The sequence below is a fragment of the Mycteria americana genome, chromosome 19 (genome assembly GCF_035582795.1).
Source record: "Mycteria americana isolate JAX WOST 10 ecotype Jacksonville Zoo and Gardens chromosome 19, USCA_MyAme_1.0, whole genome shotgun sequence".
In the NCBI taxonomy this organism is placed as follows: domain Eukaryota; kingdom Metazoa; phylum Chordata; class Aves; order Ciconiiformes; family Ciconiidae; genus Mycteria; species Mycteria americana.
The window spans coordinates 6,502,211-6,524,585 of record NC_134383.1 but is presented as its reverse complement, the minus strand read 5'-3'; the positions used below and the strand labels follow the sequence as shown (position 1 = coordinate 6,524,585).

Here is a 22,375-nt window from a genome sequence, read left to right as displayed (position 1 = left end):
TCTGAGGTCCTTCCTCCCTCATTCCTGCGTTAGGGGATTGTGAAGAGGCAAAAGTGCATTGTGCTCCTACAGCTTTCTAGGGAGACACTCAAACTAGGGCAGAAATTAGGAGCCACAGCTCTCCTTTTGTTTTCAGCTTTCTCGGGCTAGCTCATCCTCAAAGCCTGTGCTGGTGCCAGCTTCTCTGCAATTGAAACAGAAAGGAGAAATGCTATGGGGACAATCTCCCTAGCAGAAATCTAAAATGAAGTTTGTTTTTTTCCTACATAAAAGCTTCATGATGAGAAAGGCTGGTTAAAGCAGATAAAATGGGAATCACGAGGCTCTCCAGCTACCAGTGACTGGCGTGTCTTTTTCCATCCTTACACTGCAAGCAGGCTGAAATACCTGTTGGTGACATAACTGCGGACCTTAGCACAATGAAGAAATTACATTTGAAACACAATTATATTTTCTCTCCCCTGCTTCTTTTCTCCCATATATACTCAATTTTTCATGACTTGCAATTTGTGATAAATGTGGCATTTAACAGTTGAGATTCGTCTAACATCTCAGAGAATTTCTGTAACAGCCAGATAAAGGGATAGGTTTAAAATGTTATCACTGTAACGCTAAAGTATTCTACTTGCAATTTTTTCTTCTTTTCAACAAGAGATTATATATGTATTTAACTATGTAGAACTAAACTCTGACAAATGTGAATTCCAGAATGCTCAGTGAGCCTAGAAGTGTTCTCTATTTGTAAATAACAATCATTTTAGAAAAGTGGAGGTTCTCATTATGTTGGATCAGAGAGATCTTTTATAATTGAGCCTTTGCAACTCCTTTTTAAATGCAGCCACGAACTGATACAGAGACTAACTGTTAAACCAGCCATGGCTGAATTACAGATCTATGCTAGAAAAGTGTATTGCAATCCAAATGCAAAATATCAGAGAAAGAATGTATCAGACTTCACTGTGAAACAGTAGTTTTAATACTTAACAGATTCCTGCGTGCCTATTAAGCTGACAACGATTACATGTGACCTGCTGTTTATGAAACACTGATTATGGAAGAGGATCAATTAATTATGTTAATTATTTAACACAAAAACTCAAGAGATAAGATATCCTAAATTTTGAAACATTTATGATTCTTTCCACAGTGATAAGGATGTCATATTGAAAGACCTTCAGATGGAACAGTCTTTTGCTCTTTTTTATGAATGGAAATATAATAAATACATACTCAAATACATATTTTTCAATAAACATTTCCATTGTCCACTCACAACTGATTTTGACATTTTGAGAATCTCTACTAATAAAGCAATGTACAATCTGGACTTAAACTAAAGGTGCATGTAAGAAAATACCAAACAAAAAGTGAGGGAAATTTTCTCCATCCATATGATTTACTAATCCTGTTTTCATTTGATTCAGCTAGAGCTGAATGTTTGATTTTATTCAGTATTCGGTATTATCTCATTTTATGCACCCAAAACTGTGTGCCCAAATTGCTGCACAGTGAATGACAGGTCATATTTATTTGCTGATGTGCCCATCCTGTACTTGAAATGGGAATTCAGAAGTCCAGGGCCTGAAGGGCTGTCACAGCGTATCAGAATGCACTGTCCCATCCTGACGGGCATATACACGCCCACATGTGAAAGAAAACTTCTTAGGACCTGAAAGCACCATTTTACACATTCACGGAATACGTACAGTCTTGGCACTTTCATTTGCATTTATAAAATAAATCATTTGGTAGAAAATTTTAGTTCTGGAGTCTAAAATTCTCGTAAATTCCCATAACTATTAGTTCCCTTATTGTCATATATGTCATATTATGTCATATATGTCATATTATGACATATTATGTCATATATGTCATATATGTCATATATGTCATATATGTCATATATGTCATATATATTGTCAATGTGCAAATTCTAGTTCATTTTGCTGATGCCTCCGTTACTCTGAGACTAATTATTTTCAAACGTAGGCATAAACTAAGGCAAATATTCTTTCCTTCTCTGCATGGAAGAGATATTTTAGTGGGAATTTTCAGTATGTTAAAAGGATTTTATATATTGCTCTGCAATTTTATATGAAATTTCTGAAATAATCCACTGCTGAAAATGTAGCTGCTACTTGACTTTAGAATTATAGCATTAAAAACCTGGATTAGTTCTAATGCAACATGTGCTCCTACTATCAATTCAAACCCTAAGTGCTGGGTATTATTTTTATACTGAGGTTTGTTAGCTGATAGATAAAATCTTCTCTGACATACAAAAAATCTTATCTAGGCAGTTATTTTCCCTGCAGATTTAATCCTACAATGGGACAGGTTTTAGATGGAAATGGCAGGAAAGATTTTACGAGCTGTGAAAATGCAGCTCTTGATAGTTATCTCTATAGGGAGTTTCACTTGACACAGTTTCTGGAACAACTCCCAAAGGTTCACACTTCTTCCTCAGACCCTCTTGTCTAACAAAATACTATGCAAAAGCCAGCTTGTCGATACTTTAAAAATTTTGCTTACAAAGGAATAGCTAGCTATACGCCATACTTGACACACAGCACAAAAGCAAAGAAATAAAAGTCAAACCAGTTGTGTGTACCCTTGTACGCCACTTGCAGGTACATCACTTCGCTCTAACAGAACTATGATACATCTTTGACCAAACAGACCCATTTTAGTGCGGCCTTCTCTGCCAGCCTTCCCTTATAAGGGATTCCCTTAATAACGCACTCATCCCAGCACAGCAAAAGACCGCTAAATATTTACAGTAAATGAGAGACAGCATCTTGGTAAGAAGCTACATGCAGAAAGTTTGGGAGAAAAGATTTAAGGCTGCTCTGCCTGCTCTCTGGTTTATGGCAATAGCAAACTCTGGTGAAGCCAAGACTAGGTACGTGTTTTCATTCTGTTGCTTTTGGGGCTTTACGTCAGCTTTAGCACGCATGCAACTACCACACCTGTTTCACAGTAAATATTTTTTATTATTATTTATTAATAAAGAGCAGTGATGAAGAAAAAGCAAAAACATGAATATCTGTCTTCACCAGTGTCGCCTGGAAATAGACAAGAAATGAAAAGCAACAGGTAAGCAAATTCTGACTTTCATCACCTACATTCTTCTAAAGCATCTGATCCTTCAGGCACTGATTGTACTTTGATGAACACACAGAAGTAGATGTACAAACAACTAAACATGCTGGGATTAAAGCTGGGTAGGTTAATTACAGCACTGCACTTGCTGCAGAACAGTTTGCACACTACATTGGTACATACCGATCATCATCATCTGCATGAGCGTTAGTGCCAGAGGTACTTTGGAGTGTGGGTAATCCCTCCGTAACCCCCTCATCTATTGAGCCTAGGCAAAGAAAAAAGGGCAATTTAATGCAAATAAGTGTTCAAAAAGGATGGGGGGGCAGGTAAATACACATAAAGCTTGCTTTCCCAAATCTCTGAGACACACTGCTTCCTGGGTGATAAGATACTAGAATTGTCTTGGGAAGATCATTTAGAACACCCAGAAGCAATGTGTTCCAACTCAGCTTCTCCTCTGCACAGATTATCTAGTAAATGGACAACTCAATAAAGGGCAAATATTTGGCACACCTAGAAAATGGAAAGAATCTATGTTAAATACAGCCAGAGTTTTCAAAACACATCCAGTACTAACACTGTAAAACAGAAATGTTACCTTCACCTAAAGGGACTATGTCATCAGTTTTCAAGAATTCTTGAGCAATAGAGTTCAAACCTGCTATGCTACATTGCTTTTGTGTTCCAAATCTTCCATATATATATATTCATTGATAATGCCTTCATTTATTGATGAGATGCTGAGGCAGGAAGAGCCCTCTGAGAAATCAGAAATGCAACACAAAAGAGACCAAACATCTGTTTGTAAGAGAAACGTATACACAAAACCATTCCAGAGCTTTGTTCAGTGCACCAACAATCAAGCAAATGTAGCTCAAGTGGGTTTTGGAAACAGAATCTAAGGTAAATGCAGCACTAAAGCAAAACTACAGCTTCATTCACCTGATGAGGCTGTTGCTCAGGCGGGCCTCCCTCATCACCACTTGGAGTTTGGCGTTCAACCCTTGTTTAGGCGTATTAAGCAAGGTTATTTTGGCCTGATGTCACCATAACAGAGAGGGAAGTTGGCAGTACACTACTAAAACAGTTCTAAGAACTGGTACCCACCCCCCGCCAACCATACCGCTTCATAAAAAAAAATCCTCTGATTTGGTTACGTGTGACCATTTAGATAAACCATGCGAGGTTCCGTCTTTAAGCTGAGTGCAGAGAGCAGACTGGATCTCCTCGCATTCCTCCTTTTCCTCTGATGATGTCTATGGGTGCAATGGGAGATGATAAAAATGAATGACTGAACTCTGCCAAATTTCAAAAGGCTCAGAGTTGCTGCCATTCCTCTCCAAAACAGGGGTTCCCAAACCATGACACATGCATGAACGTCACTTGGAAGTGGTGCAGAAGTAATTCCATCTTGCCTCCTTTTCCCTCTGTTGGGACTGAATACTAAGCACTGCTTGAACTCTTCTGAACAGCCAAGCAGCCTTTGGGTCTCTACCGCCGAATCCATGCGAGAGGAGAACAGATGGGGGAATGAAATTTCTCTCTCTACACCTACGTCTTGAGAACGAGCAAAGCTTAGCACAGTGCTAGGAGCTGCTCTTGCTGCTATGGTAAAAATAATTCTGCTTTCTAAGAGAGTGGTGCATGAGCAATCTGAATTTGGGAACCCTTCTCTAAAGCTCACTAGGAAAATCAAGTATCATTAGGTCTACGATGACAAGTGTCAGCCAAAATGGAAAACCAAAGAGAAGGAACAAAGACAGGGAAGAGAAGCAGAAAACATGCTCAAAAAGAATGAGAGCACTGTCTCCAAAAAAGACTGTCCCTATAAAGGACAGTGAGTTCTACAAAACCTTACCGAAGTGAAAGATTATTGTCTTAACGTGACCAGTTATGGGGCCAGTGATGGGAGGAAACTTGCATCTCTAGCAGTTTCAAAATAACACTAGTAGAATAAAAATTTTTAATTTTGCTACAAGCTGACAAACTATGTTTGGGAAATTCAGCAACTATGCAATCTATAAAGTGACAAAATTTAATCCCATTTTGATTTATCCTTCTTTCTCATGAACTACTTAACCGAAAGTCTACTGAAAAATAAGCCCAATTGCTCTCAGGTTTAATTTTAAGCCTTCACCTCTCAAATGGAAACAGCGTTAATGAGTTATGGAAATATCTTCTCAGACATAGCTATTGTTGTAACCATAATGACTTATTTATCAAGGCCCTCCTTCACGTCTCCTTCCATATTATAAAGTGCTTCCAAGTATAATAAATTGCAAATGAACAATTCTTGAAATTGCCCAAAGAGTGAATAAGAGCTTTTTGCAGTATCAGAAGGAGAGGCAGGAATGCTTTTATAAATGCACTATAAAACATTGAGATAAATATACGCAATTATACGAGGAAAATATGTTCAGGGAAGAGGAAGCTGTACTTTAACATATCTTGCTGCTTCTATTTACTGTTCTTACATTACTGCATAAGGAAACACAGCTTTAGAAGGTAAAAAGTGCTTTCTAGCTACAAAGCATGCCTTATCACATATTAGGTACATGTGAACTGTGCTAAAAAACAAGAGCACTGTTCCTCTTTATAGCAAAATGTGAATAAAAACTATTATGAGGGTAGTTAATAATGTTACGCGAAGGCCACTAAATATTAATTCATACATATTCAAGGACAAAGAACAGATTTGTACTTTGAAGGTTTGGGGCTAGCACTCTTTTGTAGCCATTTGAAGGAAGAACATGCTGTACTAATATCCTCAATAACAGACATTTAAGTTTAAACATTATAATCACTAAAGCCTAAGATCCTCTGCCCCATGCCATACAAATGGCCAGGTACGTGACCTCGGTGGTACAAAACCTAGAATAGGAAACAGAAAATGGAAAACTTTCCCGAAAACATCATGTGGCTTCAAAACAGATAGCTTTTGAAGATGGATGTACAAAGTTGCTTGTCAACAGAAATCGTTTCAGGAAACTGGCTAAAGCAAGAACAGAATTCAGTAAGGTGCCTGGCTATTGGAGTATGTTTCAAAGTAATTTTTAACACTAAGAGTCTCTTAGAAAAGTGGATTTTACAGCGTTCAGTGCCACCTCTCTCAACAATCCTGTCCTAGTCTCACATTCTCATGTCCCAATTCATTCAAGCCACTTTTGACCATGCAATGTTTCTGATATTTCTAACTCCAAGAGATGTCCTCTGAAAACATCCGTAGACCGTACGCTACTCATCTGTAATCTAGAATTTACACCCAGTCTGTTCTCTTAAGCTGCTTGGGTATGATATTTATAGTTGGTAAAATTCCCTCCTTTCACTTGATATGCTATTTTTAACTTTCTCTAATAATTATTTCTACTTGTTCAATTTTGTCTGCGATGGTACAATTATGTTGATGAAATAACTTGCATCTCTTATCACATGGCCCTGGTGAGGCCTTTCCAAAGTTCCTACTATAATGAGTTAAAAACTGCGTCAAACTAAACCTCTTCTTGAACAAGGACCACTTTTCCTGGAGACTACCCAGAAACAAATTGTTTCTTTTAGTTTTTAATTTATGCACTATTTTGGCAAACTACATTTAAAGATTTATAGTTAAACTGATATTAAGTCTGCTTCTCAGAAAAGTTAAACAGCTTTGTCTCCAGTAAATAAAACATTTTCATTTGGAAAAAGCATTACCGATCTAAAACAAACCGACAAACAAAATCAACAACATAAAGTCTTGAAGGACTGGAGAAATGGAAAATATTTTTATTTCTTTCTAGTGAGTATTACCTGAATAGCTTAACAACACTGATTATATATTGCAATCCTGGAATGGTCAGACTGGTCTAACACTCACTTTCTTCAGAGAAGGCACGGTGTTATGCTGACCAAACAAAACAAATAATGCAGGCTACTAGGCTACCTTTATTTACTTTGTTGTAGTTTATTTATTAATTTAACTGAAGCAGCCTTTCATGTATACGTTACTTGAATGAAGCAGACCAGTACATTTCCCATTCTTACGGTCTTCAAACAAAACAGGCTTTATTAAAAACCTTTCAGTAAACAAACTCTACCGAGCACAGGTCAAGCCACTTAGCTGAAAGCAAAATAGCTAACTTAGGCAAAAATTTGGTAATTAAACTAGAAATACTGCAAAACCCCTATCTTCTGACTTACTAAAAGCCATTCAATGCATTCTGTGCAAAGAGGAAAAAAGGATTGTTACAGTAACCTTTAAGTATTAGCTATTAATAAACAACAGCCTGCTAGAAGAACCCGAAATTGGCTTCAAATTGTCTTTCATGGAAAAAAGGTTTCTCTCAGCAATTGGCAGGATTTGAAGAAGCAACTTGAGAACCAAATCCCACAGAAATGGAAAGATTCTCAATATTATGACTGTGTGGTTTTGTTTTCGTCTGGGGCATTAAGATGACAGTGTTCCACCACTTATTTTGCAAATCTTCTTACAAAGGCTCTCTGTCATGATTATACAAGATCTTATGTCTGATGCAAAGTACCACTCTATCCCCCTGTGGCTACAGCCACAAGTCTTTCAGATTTGGTGTTGCAGCTCAGCTGAGATCATGCCTTTTGACACTACTGGAAACAGAATTATTTTCCCCAGTCAAGCAACCAGAGGTAAAAAGGGGTTATCAATCTCTTCTGAATAAGGAGGTCTATCAACAGGCTTACCTTTCTTAGCTGCCCTCTGCAAAGTTACTTAAAGAGCTCCAAGTCCCACCCCCCCATCAGGGGTTTATATGTAACATTTCATAAAACAGGAGACAAAATGCAGTTTCACAAAAGTAAAGCATCAAAAAACATGAAGCAGACTTCCTCCAATAAAATCACAAGTGCACGCATACCTATTTGTACATATATCTAACCCCAGAAACGGTCATACCTATAGAGGAAGACTGCGGGCTGATCAGGAGATCTTCCTGCACTTGCTCGCTTCCGGGGACTGTCTGTTGATCGCTCAGAGAGCTCTGGGATGCGCTAACAGGCTGCGATACTTCCTCGTGAACCTCCTCATCGCTTAACCTTTCCACTTTGACACGCACGTCTTCTTCAATCACAAGGGGAGAACTGGCTTTTGTGCTCTCACAAGTCACGTAATCGGCAATTCTTCTGTTGGACTCGGAGGGCCCAGGCATTTCCAAAGTCCTAGAGTTCTCCGCCTGCTTCACCTTCTCAGACTGAAGTCTTCGATCAATTCCAAAGGGAAAAGTCCAGGGAAAAGCTAAGGATGAGTCCACGGGCTGATTTCTGGACTCCGGGTACGAAGTGGAAGGATTCAGCACTTGGGGGGAACTTGTTTGTGTGTTACACTTAAGGGGGCTCTCGGGAGACATAACTATGTAGCTTTTGCGCTTTCTTCGCGACTCTCGGCAAACAGGAATGGTTCTTTCCACTACACTGCACTCAGAAGAAACTGGAGAAAGGCTGCCGTCTCGAGAAGTAAAATTGCAGTTTGCGCTGTTCTCCTGTCCTGCATCCAGCACCTTCTCTTGCTGGCTGTTGGGCGTATTCCATAAAATGCTGGACTTCATGAATTCTGAGCACGTGCTAGCAACGCTGAACATCTGCATGTAGCTGGCTGCAGCCAACACATCAATAATGTTTTCTGTATTAATAGATAGTGTTGCTGTGTAAGCATATTCCAGAAGAGGTATAAAACCAGTCACCGTGACATGGTGCAGGTCTAACACGCTCTTGCTCTCGTCTTCCGCTTGGCCAACGAGTTTGGAACGGAAGAAGTCGCTGCAGGCTGCCAAAACCACCTTGTGCGCCCTGAAGATTTTGTCCTGGACGCGGATGGTGATATCACAAAAATGTCCATCGTTGCGGAGCATGTTGAGCTTTCCCAGCATCTCCTGACTGTGAGCAGGGGAATTATGAGTGAATGTTTTAACACCCATTTTTTCACCTTTCTGCTAGCGTTCCTTCCACATACGAGAGATCACAGGGGTCCTAAAACAAAGAGGAAAACTGTCATTTTCATCTCCGAAAGCAAAAGTGAAGTGGCTTCATGATTACAAGACTCTGTATGATCAGCAGGATTCTCTAGGGTCAGGTTTTTCTAGGATCCAGACTCTGCAATGGACTAACTAGACAGAAATGCAATTACCTACTTGTAATTTTCAAAAACGCAGACCAAATTATTTGCAATCTATCACTAACATCATCTTCCACGTTCCTGCTACTGCACACTCAAAACAAAGTCCTAACACAGTTTAGAGAAAAACAAACGTCTGTAATACTAAAAAGAAAGCCTTTTTGAAACCATCATCTGTGTAAGAAATCTGTATTTTTATTTTCTAGGCTCACGAAACTATTGCTCACGGTTCTTAAACCTGACAGACTTTGTCGAATGTTTCTTTTAAGTGGAAAAGACGTTAGCTTGGGTCCACTTACAAGTGTGCAGGAGCAAGCAGATCTCCCAGAGAAGGTATTTAATACCAGAAAAGCTTTAGAGAAACTACAGCATGAATTTTCAGAGGACAGAGTTCAAGCTAGTAAACATAAAATAACAGTTGCCAATAGCTCTGCTTTCCTGCTGTAGCACAGGTACTGATTGCCTAAAGCTGCTTTTAATAAATAGTTTTGGACTAGGATGAGAAGTTATTGAAAATTCCTTCAAAAACACAATGGATTATAAACCTCAAAGGAAAGTTTAAGTTTAAATCAAATACACACAAATTGATTTTATATATGTGATAAATAATACAAGGAGGGCAATTTCTTTCTTCTGAAAAATACAAAACTGCCTTCTTGGGGACCAGTTCTCTCCTACGTGTGGGAGCAAATGCAGGGTTTTTGTGCGAGGTCCTGAAGGAGCAGAAGGAACTGTATGCTCCACACTGTCTGCAAGTTTTAAGGCTGCGGCAGTAGCTGAAAACTAAATGCCTCTGATTTGAGGAGGATGAAGCTGATCCACGTTTCACTCCCTCTGCAATACACAGGGGAAAGATGCCGCGCCAAGCCAGGTGCAGTATGCCTAGACATCCCCTGCCCCTGCAGCAGAACTTCTGCAGCCACCAAGGCGCTCTCTACTTGCAGAGAGCAGAGCATCTCCGAACAAGGAAAATCAGTTCCTGGGTTTGGTCCAACTATTTCTGAATTATTTCACTGTAAAGGAAACATAAGCCACCATGTTTCACCTTCTTAAAGCCCCTCCAAGCTTCCATGAAAAGTCTTCTGTGTTCCACGACTCACGCAATTAGCATGATATAGAAATACCATCTCGGTAACGTTGGTGGTTAAACATCAACAACCTAATTGGATCTGATTATTTCCTGGAGTCAGCCAGCTTCTTCACATCATCCTGCTCCTTTCCCTTACACGTATGCAAAAACATACCACGCTTGCAAATTGCTCATGTGGAGCTTCGCAGATACAAAGAGCACTGCAAGTTTGGAACAACTTACCACAAATCTCACCAGTCTTAGCACATATTTAAATGGCAGCTGTCAGAGCCTACCTTGTTCTACAGACATTTACTTGGCTTCTTCTTCTCCCTATGATTTCACTTCTGATATTGCAAACCCTTTCAGACAGAGGAAAAATATCTATTTGAGAGAACAGATTAACTAACACTTAACAATATATATAAAGTCTGAGTGAAACTATAAGGGCCATTTGGGTTTAAAATGAAATTTCACACTACTGCAGAGGAAGAACTTAAGCAGAAGCAAAACACTCCCTTCAGTGAAAGAAAACACATCGACCTCAAGAGGCATCTGAAGATCCAGACTGTTTTTTCTCCAGCACGAATCAAATGAAAAGCATATTTAATTGATCTCAGACCAAAACACTACAGTAAAGTCTTATAACAGCATATTCTAAAGTGGCCTTGGGATACCCTTCCTCCTGAATTCCCAGTCGCTGCAGCAATTCCTTGGCACATCAGAAGTCCAGAAGTACTTCTGTTCAGCAACTGGCTACAAAAAGAATAATGCATTTGCAAGGACTATCAACGGTATATCTGGTATTTAGAAATAGTACCAAGACATAGCTATAAACAAGGAGAAAAATCGAAGCAAGCAATACTCCCAATTCTTATATGCCCAGAAGACTAACCCATTTTCCTTCTTTGTTCCTCTGAATGAGTAATGCTCATCCCTCCAGTCTCTAAGTGTGAGAGCTCTATTCTGCTACTCTGCTCTGAACCATTCCTTGTCCTGCTTCCCCCTTCCTGCCCGCCTCTCCCCTCTTCTGGCTTCCTTTCCCCTTCTCCTTTCATCTTTTGCTTCCTTGACCTTGATCTGGTTACAGAATTTAAAATAAAATAGCGGAAGTCAGTGATGTGCAATAAATTGATTTAAATTTATTACAGGAGCAGCGTGCCTGCCATGAATGTGGGATATTGCTCTGTTAAGTCACTTCTGTAAAACGACCTTCCCTCTCATTGCACTGACACCACCATTCAAACAAGTGGCTCCTACGCAGGCTTCAGCGTGGACAAAGGACGTACGCATATGCATGCTATTTTCAGAAAAATCAAAAGGGGTGGGCTGAGGAGGGGGAACAATATCAGTTCTTCACAGTTAATGAGGTAGTAAAAATGTCAAATATTTTTAGAAGGTAATTTAAACAATATGAAAATATTTGTCGCATGAAAAGATGAGCATGCTAAAGCTCAGCCAGGTTATAAAATGGTTCGATTCTCTTTGTCAGTTTTTTAGTGGCATACGGCACTTTTATAGCTGCACTAAGTAACGGTGATGAAAGAGAATGAAGGGCTGCAATGTTACAACTTCACCTCGAGTCTAACACCTTTGGATCATCACCATTTCAAAATGACATTTTGTCACATCTTTATTAGATAGTCCATGACAGCGGTTGTTAGACGATAAGGTATAGGGTGCTACATTCAGGAGTGATTAAAGAACCATAAACTAGAACTAAATATACATGGTACCTTGGGACTGTTTGGGGTGGGGAGATCAAGGTGCACACGTAAACTAAGTGATAAGTAGGTTGGAGCTGGAAAAGTTAGAATCATAGAATCATAGAATTGTTTAGGTTGGAAAAGACCTTTAAGATCATCATGTCCAACCGTTAACCTAGCACTGCCAAGCCCACCACTACACCATGTCCCTAAGCACCACATCTACATGTCTTTTAAATACCTCCAGCGATGGTGACTCAACCACTTCCCTGGGCAGCCTCTTCCAGTGCTGGACAACCCTTTCGGTGAAGAAATTCTTCCCAATATCCAATCCAAACCTCCCCTGGTGCAACTTGAGGCCGTTTCTTCTCATCCTATTGCTTGTTACTTGGGAGAAGAGACCAACACTCACCTCACCACAACCTCCTTTCACGTAGTTGTAGAAAGCGAGGTCTCCCCTCAGCCTCCTTTTCTCCAGGCTACACAACCCCAGTTCCCTCAGCCACTCCCCATCAGCCTTGTGCTCCAGACCCTTCCCCAACTTCGTTGCCCTTCTCTGGACACGCTCCAGCCCCTCAATGTCTCTCTTGGAGTGAGGGGCCCAAAACCGAACACTGTATTCGAGGTGCGGCCTCACCAGTGCCGAGTATAGGGGACAATCACTGCCCTAGTCCTGCTGGCCACACTATTTCTGATACAAGCCAGGATGCCATTGGCCTTCTTGGCCACCCGGGCACACTGCTGGCTCCTACTCAGCCGTCTGTCAGCCAACACCCACAAGGTCCTTTTCCAGCAGGCAGCTTTCCAGCCACCCTTCCCCAAGCCTGTAGCGTTGCATGGGGTTGCTGTGACCCAAGTGCAGGACCTGGCATTTGGCCTTGTTGAACCTCATACAATTGACCTTGGCCCATCGATCCAGCCTGTCCAGGTCCCTCTGCAGAGCTTTCCTGCCCTCAAGCAGATCAACACTCCCGCCCAACTTGGTGTTGTCTGCAAACTTGCTGAGGGTGCACTCAATCCCCTCGTCCAGATCATTGATAAAGACATTAAACAGAACTGGCGCCAATACTGAGCCCTGGGGAACACCACTTCTGACCATCCGCCAACTGGGTTTAACTCCATTCACCACAACTCTTTGGGCCTGGCCATCCAGCCATTTTTTTACCCAGCAAAGCGTACACCTGTCCAAGCCATGGGCAGCCAGTTTCTCCAGGAGAATGCTGTGGGAAACGGTGTCAAAGGCTTTACTAATGTCTAAGTAGACAACATCCACAGCCTTTCCCTCATCCACTAAGTGGGTCACCTTGTCATACAAGGAGATCAGGTTAGTCAAGCAGGACCTGCCTTTCATAAACCCATGCTGACTGGGCCTGATCACCTGGTTGTCCTGTACATGCCGCGTGATGGCACTCAAGATGATCTGCTCCATAACTTCCCCGGCACCGAGGTCAGGCTGACAGGCCTGTAGTTCCCTGGATCCTCCTTCTGGCCCTTCTTGTAGATGGGCGTCACGTATGCTAACCTCCAGTCAACTGGGACCTCCCCGGTTAGCCAGGACTGTTGAGAAAGGATTGAAAGCGGCTTGGTGAGCACTTCTGCCAGCTCCCTCAGTACCCTTGGGTGGATCCCATCTGGCCCCATAGATCTGTGTGTGCCTAAGTGGTGTAGCAGGTCACTAACCATTTCCCCTTGGATTATGGGGGCTTCATTCTGCTCCCCGTCCCTGTCTTCCAACTCAGGGGGCTGGGTACCTGGAGAACAACTGGTCTTACTATTAACGACTGAGGCAAAGAAGGCATTAAGTACCTTAGCCTTCTCCTCATCCTTTGTCACTATGTTTCCCCCTGCGTCCACTGAAGGATGGAGATTCTCCTTAACCCTCCTTTTGTTGCTAACATATTTATAGAAATATTTTTTATTGTCTTTCACAGCAGTAAGTTCTAGCTGGGCTTTAGCTGATTAAGTTCTAGCTGGGCTTTGGCCCCTCTAATATTCTCCCTGCATAACCTCATGACATCCTTGTAGTCCTCCTGAGTTGCCTGCCCCTTCTCCCAAAGGTCATAAACTCTCCTTTTTTTCCTGAGATCCAGCCAAAGCTCTCTGTTCAGCCAGGCTGGTCTTCTTCCCCGCCGGCTCGTCTTTCGGCACATGGGGATGGCCTGCTCCTGCACCTTTAAGGTTTTCTTCTTGAAGAATGTCCAGCCTTCCTGGGCTCCTCTGCCTTTCAGGACTGCGTCCCAAGGGACTCTCTCAACCAGTCTCCTACACAGGCCAGAGTCTGCCCTCTGGAAGCTCAAGGTAGCAGTTCTGCTGACCCCCCTCCTTACTTCTCCAAGAATCAAAAACTCTATCATTTTGTGATCGCTATGCCCAAGACGGCCTCCAACTGTCGCATCACCCACAAGTCCTGCTCTGTTCACAAACAACAGGTCCAGTGCATGCCTTCCCTAGTTGGCTCCCTCACCAGCTGTGTCAGGAAGGAGTGTGTCCTTCACACACTCCAGGAACCTCCTCTAGGTTTCCTCTCTGCTGGATTGTATTTCCAGCAGACATCGGGTAAGTTGAAGTCCCCCGCAAGAACAAGGGCTAGCGATTGTGAGACTTCTCCCAGCTGCTTATAGAATATTTCATCTGCCTCTTCATCCTGGTTGGGTGCTCTATAACAGACTCCCACCATGATATCTGCCTTGTTGGCCTTCCCCCTGATTCTTACCCATACACACTCACCCCTATCGTCACCATCATCAAGCTCTAGACAATCAAAACACTCCCTAACATATAGGGCTACCCCACCGCCTCTCCTTCCTTGCCCATCCCTTCTGAAGAGTTTATAGCCATCCATTGCAGCACTCCAGCTGTGCGAGTCATGCCACCACGTTCCCCTGATAGCAACTATATCATAGTTTTCCTGCTGCACAATGCCTTCCAGCTCCTCCCGTTTGTTGCCCATGCTGCATGCATTGGTGTAGATGCACCTCAGTTGGGCTACTGATCCTGTCACCTTTTTGGGGGAAGAAGCCCTAATTCTACATGACCATTCTCAGGTGCTTCCGTGGTTTCTAACATATCCACAACCCTTTTGTCTGTGCTGCTGCATGGATCTCCAGCCCCTACCTCCACTGAGATGGCAGACCCAAGGACCTTGCTAGCACACCGTCCCTCAAACATTGGTCTGCCACCCTCGGGCTTATCTCTAGCAAGCCTGGTTTTATCCCTTTCCCCCTCAAAACTAGTTTAAAGCTCTTTCAGTGAGCCCTGCTAACTCCTGTGCAAAGATCCTTTTCCCCCTTTGAGACAGGTGTACACTGTCACTGTAAGGCCTGGTGTCGTGTAGACTGACCCATGATCAAAACCCCCAAAATTCTGCTGGTGACACCAGGCTCAGAGCCAGGTATTGATCTGCTGGCTCTTTCTGTTTCTTCCCTCATAATTCCCTGCAACTGGAAGGATAGAGGAGAACATTACTTGTGCTCCTGATCCCTTAACCAGTTGTCGCAAGGCCCTGAAGTCTCTCTGGATTGCCCTCGGACTTCTAGTTGCAGCTTCATTGCTGCCTATCTGAAAAATCAATAATGGATAATAATCTGAGGGCTGTACCAGGGCAGGAAGTTTTCTCTTCATGTCTTTTACTCAGGCCCCAGGGAGACAGCAGACTTCCCTAAGAAGTGGGTCTGGTCTGCATGGACCTTCTGTCCCCTTCGAAAGGGAGTCTCCCATGACAATGACCTGTCTTTTTTTCTTTATGGAAGCAGTTTTGACGCAGAGCGTAGGCTGACTTAACCTCAGCGACACCTCCAAGCTAGATGACCCATCGTACTCGTCATCGTTCGGTTCCACTTGCAGAGCCTCATACCTATTATGCAAGGACACCTGGGAAGGTCGGGTAGTCACAGAGGAGACGTGCCTGCTGCACCGGGCAGGAACTTGTCGCCATTCCCCCTACCCCTTAAGCCACTGTGTTCAGCCAGGTGGACCGAGGATAGGGAATCCTCCGTATCATGCATCCTGTCTGCCTGTTGGGCCTGTCTCAGGGAAGGCAGGGTGCAATTCCAGTAATCTATCTCTCTCTCACACTCCCTGATACTCCTCAACCTACTCACCTCCTCTCAGAGCTCTGTCGCTAAGCAGAGGAGTTCCTCTACCCGGGCGCACCTTGCACAGGTATGCCCACTGCTGCTGTCCAGTACTGGCTTAAGAGCAGGGCACACACCCTGCAGCCTGACACCTGGGTGACAGCATGCTCCCACCGGAGCTCTGTCTGGGAAACTGTGTCGGTCGTGGTGGGTGCAGAGCTTAGAGAGGCCATGGCTCTCTGCCGGACAGATAGCATTGCTCCCTGGTCGAGCTGGCAGAGCTTCAGCCCCCTTCCCGCACGCCCTTCCGCACCAACTGCCGCGCCATGCCCGGCACAAACCATCTTCGAGCCACAAACCATCAGCGATTCGCTAAGCAGGGACTGGGGCTGGTATCGAAGAAGTGGTGGCTTGCTTTTCCTTCTCAGGTGCTGGCAGCATGGCTCCTCCTCCCCACAATCCTCACGCACACGCTTATGCCCTAGCCCACAATACATTAGAGTATTTCAAAGTTCAAGAGAAACGTGGTGAAATTTAAAGACATTTTCAAAAGTTTTAAAAACATTCTCAGAGGGACACTTCAGCTCATATTTAATGGGCTGTATTTAACATTGCCGCAGACACTTAGAGTTTGAGAAAATGGTTTTTCCAGTGTGCATTCCTGCACTGGAAACGTGTGGGGATTCACCATCAAAGCGTGGATCCCCGCACAAGGTGAGAATTCAAAAGAGCAAGGAAAATTTTCTCCACTATTAACCGAAAGCAGTCTGAAGGTAAGTGCTACCGTACCAAAGACTTTGTACAATTCATTTGAAAATTAGTTCTTTTTTTTTTTTTTTAACCCTAGGAGCACTAATGTAGACCTGACCTTTAAGTAGTTCAAAGTAACTTGGTTCATTCTTACTGATTCAAGGCTACTGAAAAAACAAGTTTTAGCAACAGTTACCAATTCAGTTACACTGTTTTGGGACAATGATTAAACACATGTCAAGTTTCTCTGCTTAGAACCAGTAAACGTGAAAGTGTACACCATGTGGTGTAAATGGAAAAGAAACTGTAGCAGAATTGAAAAATACTGCTTATGTGACCTGCCTACTTCCACGTACCCAAAAGTTAGCTTCTTATTCGCCTCCTGCCTAATCTTATGGCTCAAATCATCAGTTTTGAAACGTAGTACCTATAAAAAACTTGTTTTTTTCTTTGGAAGAGTCAGAGAAGTAAACTCACAGAGCTGTTGACATTCGGTTTCTCACTTAGCTACATCATTTTACAACAGAAGTGAATCAATTTTTAGCACCACAAAACTACCACCCCACCTTTAACCTCTGTGTCCTGACCCATGGCAACTTACAAAATACCATGAAAACACTAACTTTTCCAAATACTAAAACCAACAGACTTCAGATACACAAATGCCACGTTGGCTTTAGTGCCCAAAAAACTTAGGAAATTCCCACCCTCCTGCTCACCAATCCCTCGGGTACACTCATTCAACCATGAGGCCATGGTGTAAATCAGATCACTAGTTATCTTTTTTTTTTAATTTATTTTTAACCCAGACTACTCCTTGGGCACTGGTTACAGCTCCATCCCATAAACAGCAGTAGCAGCCAAGGCACAGACAAATCTTCCACGGGGATAAATGCATGACCTGGACCACCTTATCTCTGTCAGCTTCTCACCGTGCTACAGCGGTACCAGCGCCCCTTGCTCCCTCAATCTAACTGGTTAGTATAATTAAGTTTATAATTGAATTAGAACAACTGCTCTTAGTGTGTACTTAACTTCAAGTCTGCTATTTCCATTTCAGACTTGAAACACTTGTGTATCTAAACACGCATCTGTTTCCGCCAACACCAGCTGGCCTAATAAAAGGTACTATCTCCCACTACAAATCTTGCCTTGCTTCGCTTGACAAAACTGCTGCCAAACTGTTCTCGTTTCAAACGAATCAACAGCGCTTTCGAAACTTTGTTTAAAAGCGTATTTTAAGTCAGGTCAGTAAACCTAGTTTGAACTCAGCCCACCGCTGTCAAGCCTGACGGTATTTATAAAAAAGAGAAGGCAAACACCAAGGTTCCTGTGCTCAAAATTACGTCAATGTGCAGTATTCACTTTGGTGTACTGGAATCTGTGGAATGCAAACCTGTAACCTTTAGCTGCAGTGGGGTGATTGGACCAAGGAAATGAACCATCCAGATAAATATGCAGTGTTTCAGAACTTCAATTTCCTCTAGGACAGCACACTTCAAACTGTAAGTGCACAAAGAAGCTAGTGTTAAGTTAGCTACTTCATAAACACTGTTATGTTAAAACCTGAAATAGATGCTGAGGAGCAGTCTGTAAACGGAGGCTGAGGTGATACTATACCCTGCAAAAAACAGGAGAGCATTCAGCACTGGGGCTGACCCGGTCCCTGGTCTCTCCATTCAGGAACCAGACCTTTATTCTCCAAACCACTCCCCCTGGAATACCCCAAGACACTGAACTTGCTCCTGGGTCCCTTTCCTCCCAGCTTCACAGAAGAGGACAATTTTCAGGCATTTTCTGTTTTAAGGAGTTTGTGAGGGGCTTTTGTTCTTGGACAGGGTTCTCGAGCTGCACGTTGGACAGTCCTCCGGGAAGACCTCTGTCTGCCCAGCAAAGAATCACTGATGACAAGACAAGTAACTCCAGAGAACCCCACTTGGGGACTGTAATGGTAGAGCAATTTCACGTAGCAAGCTGAAGACTGGAAATGCTACAATCCATCTATTTATTGTTAGCAGTAATATTCCCTTCCACAGTAGAAGGCATATAAAAGAGTGTTTTGGTGTTCCTGCGTACTCCAGCAGTACTACACTTGATAAGATAATGCCATTTGTTTTGTAAAAACATGTTTTAGGCACACCACTTTTGACAAGTTCACATGTCAGAGCTTTTGAGGCCATTGACTCCATCTACCATTAGTGGCGCCTGCAAAAAGCATTTGTTAGTTTCTTTGTACTCACGCACAAGTTTGTACCTAAGTTCACCACTTTTTTCTTCTCTTTTTTTTTTTTTCTTTTTTACAGGAGCACTTTCCAAGGAAGCTACAGTGGCAAATTGCTTCACACGCAGCCACCTCTTCATCTGAAAAATTCCTGGCAACGAGACTTTCCAAAAGAAGATTTTCCCAAATTTCAGTTACAGACCACCAGACACTGGTGCAGAAGGGTGGCAGGCAGTATTTCAGAATGAGTTAAACTTCACAGAGGCAGGCTAAAACACTATCAGGAAGCAGCTATGATTTCAAATGTGTAAGTGCACACAAATAATTCTAATTGATCCAGGTCTGCGTAACTAGCCTGCATAATCTTCAGATGAAAGATGAACTCTATGCACCCAGGCCTCTGTTTAACGCCTGCAGAAACTGCATTGTGGCAAGAAGCTCCCCCTCAATCTTAAATGAATTTTTAAGGAACTCTACCTACGTTCCTCATGAGCACTGTAAGAGCTGAGGTTTACAAAGTCGAAGCACTAAGGCTGTACAAAAAATTGCTGAAAAAATTTGCACATCTGGAAATCCTGAGCTGTTCCAGGGTTCACAATAACTTTACTTGCTTGGTACCAACCAAGGTAAACCTCTGCAGTACAGGAGACAGAGGCAGGTGCAAAAGCACACATTATTCCTTTACTGTAAGTTCTCCGACAGACCAGGAATAGTATTTATCTGCAAAGGACAAAGAGAAAAAACATCCAACAGCTCCTCTTCCAAAAGAATTACTCAGAAACAAGGAAGGCCCAGAGTACCCATGAAATACCTGTTTCATATTCCTAACAGATCTCTTCAGTTTCCCCAAAATTAAGCCCTATAATAATAGAAAGGAAAAGCTTTAACTGTAACATGCCACGAGAAGAAAGATGATGTGTGAGGGCACGGCAAAGTCCTAGATCGCAGTTACAGCACCGACTCACATTATCATTGCTATTGAAAACATTAATCTTTAATGGGGATAGGAAAAGAACGACTCGGATGATGGAAAAGTGGATTTGCATGACGCAAATCTGGTAGGTGCATTTTAATTCTCAGAGCTGGTGAAAGCATTGAGACAAGTAGCAGGGTGCCAAGAACAGCAATTTATTCTACAAAATGGTTTTATTGTAAATTGAGATGGTAGGTCAGCTGCAACAGAATAGTTCTGAAAGGATAAAATTAGAAAACATTTACATACACGTTTTAAGGGAAAGTTCAGGGTGTCATTTTTGCAGTGACAACAGACTTCTTTCCCCTCACAGCAGAATCCAGGCTATCTTAAATCCGTGTGCATGACTGGAGCTTCAGCTGAGTGTTGAATTTAGAGGGAGCCGATATCCCTCCTCTTCAAGATGCTTTGGCTCCTAGCCACTTATCTCCCCTGCAATTTACCTTTCAAGACCCAGGTACTGTTTTTGGCAACTGTGCCTTAATTGCTGGTTTGGTCTTTTTTTTTTTTTTTTTTTGAAGTTAATCTATTTAACTTCTTGAAGTGTATTCCCATACAAGAGAGAGCAAAAGATTCACCTATTCTGTCTTTCAGTTTTAACTGCTACTGGAATCAAGGTGTAAGCTTTGGTCAGAAACCAGTGCTGCTGCTGAACGCGCCGAACTCGAGCTCTCCACATGCTGCAACATGTGGTTTACTCAGTGGTGAGGAAACTGATAGCACCAGGTATGAGGCTAATGAAAGAGCTCCCATTGCTGTGGAAATTCCTAAAAATAGTTACAAAAATTCTCAGCTCTCTCCTCAGCTTTTGTCATGATGAGCCCAGGGCCTGCTCACCAAACTCGTTTTGTCATCCTCATTCATCACCTTGAAGTGGGTTCCAAAGTTTTGACTGAACAGAGCGTGCTCCTGGCCAGCACTCTTTCAAAACTCCAGTAGCCCGTCCCTCAACTGCCACTGCCCTCCTGGCACGCAGGGCGAGAACCACATCCACTTAGCGCGGCTGTCTTGACTCAGAGCTGATCTGAACAGAACTGAAGGGGCCTGTGAGAGAAGCCAAAGTATCTTGTTAGAGACCCTGGTCACAACATATTACCAAATCTCTGCTGAGAGGCAGGACAGCGAAAGGCACTGTTTTTCCAATCCACTTCCGCACATTCCTGTTACCTGATTTCAACTTTGTCTGCCAAAAGGCAGGCAGTATCTTAGCATGCTCTTCTATTTCCTCCTTGGTTTTGCAGATTTTTTTTTTTTCACCATGGATATTAAACACAAACAGCACAATACCTGCTATTAAAGCAATAAAGACCAAGAATAAATGAGAAATATTTGCTTAGTTCCAAATGTCTTGGTTGTACTGGTTCTAAACTATAAAGCTCCAAAGTGTGCAGATTCCAGAGCATACAAAAAGTGTAGATTCCAGAGCAAGAAGACCAAAGTCTTCCTCATGCTACAAGACTGCCTCAGCATATAAAGGCAGGATGCTTGTTGGGTACATGAAAAAAGCAACATCTACAGTAACGAAAAAGAGGGGAACATGTCTACCACTTCTATTTTAGAATATTAAAACCAATATAAAATGTATCGCAGAGCTGTTGTTCTTGTACCATGAGGGCATAACAAAGAAAGAGCTGTAAGCCATTAGTTAAACCATCACTGTTTTTCAGGAGTTGCTGTTTCTACATATCATGTGAAGCACAACATGTCCTAAGGATTTTTGGGGTTTTTTTTCCTGATTAGTCATTTGCATGGAAATGAAGAAGTCGGCTGTAAAAATTCATCAGTCATGTTCTGACAGCATAGCAGGAGATATTAGATAAAGAGAGCCTGGGTGCAGGCTGGTAGGAAGAAGTACTACAGCCTAAAGAGGAGCCTACATTAGAGCCCAGCACACAGCAGAGAGGACAGAAATGCATGCACCCAAATGAAGCTGGATCTGTCGATAACAGTGCCTCCACAAACCTTTGAAAACTTCCCGGTGATGGAATAGAGCAAGACACGGAACTTACCAATTTGGGCCAACACATCTTCCAGCATGTCCCGTGCAGACTGTATCTGTTTGAAAGCCCCAAGCATGTCCTGGAACTCAGAAAGGAGCTCTTCCAACCCCTGCATCTGGCAGAATTAAGAAATCATCTGCCTAACTGTAATAGATTACAGATGCCAAGGCCACATTCATTAACTTCACCAGCAGCCACATACTTGCAGCAGACTCTCGCGCAGCTCTGGCTTGTCATTTCCTTGTGATAGTGACACTTCTGGATTTATTTTTGTCCCTCATCCTGTATAGATGGCCTACAGGAAGCAGCCTGCAAGAGTTTCTTCTGACCGATCTCACACTGGCAAGAGAATTTAATCCT

The 22,375-nt window shown here is 42.6% G+C and overlaps 1 protein-coding gene across 11 annotated transcripts in view; it reads right to left on the bottom strand.

Annotated features, from left to right (window-relative positions):
* Positions 1-22,375, bottom strand: part of ZBTB44 (zinc finger and BTB domain containing 44) — an 81,529-nt gene that overhangs the window by 48,732 nt on the left and 10,422 nt on the right. For all 11 annotated transcript variants that reach the window (XR_012778397.1, XR_012778396.1, XR_012778399.1 and 8 more), the window contains exons 2-3: positions 8,009-9,078; positions 3,286-3,370 (exon numbers count right to left, since the gene is read on the bottom strand). Coding sequence is in view for 4 of the 11 variants with exons in the window: in XM_075521134.1 (XP_075377249.1) it covers positions 3,286-3,370; positions 8,009-9,026 (1,103 nt within the window). In the remaining 7 variants the exon portion in view is untranslated. The remainder of the gene's footprint in view (positions 1-3,285; positions 3,371-8,008; positions 9,079-22,375) is intronic.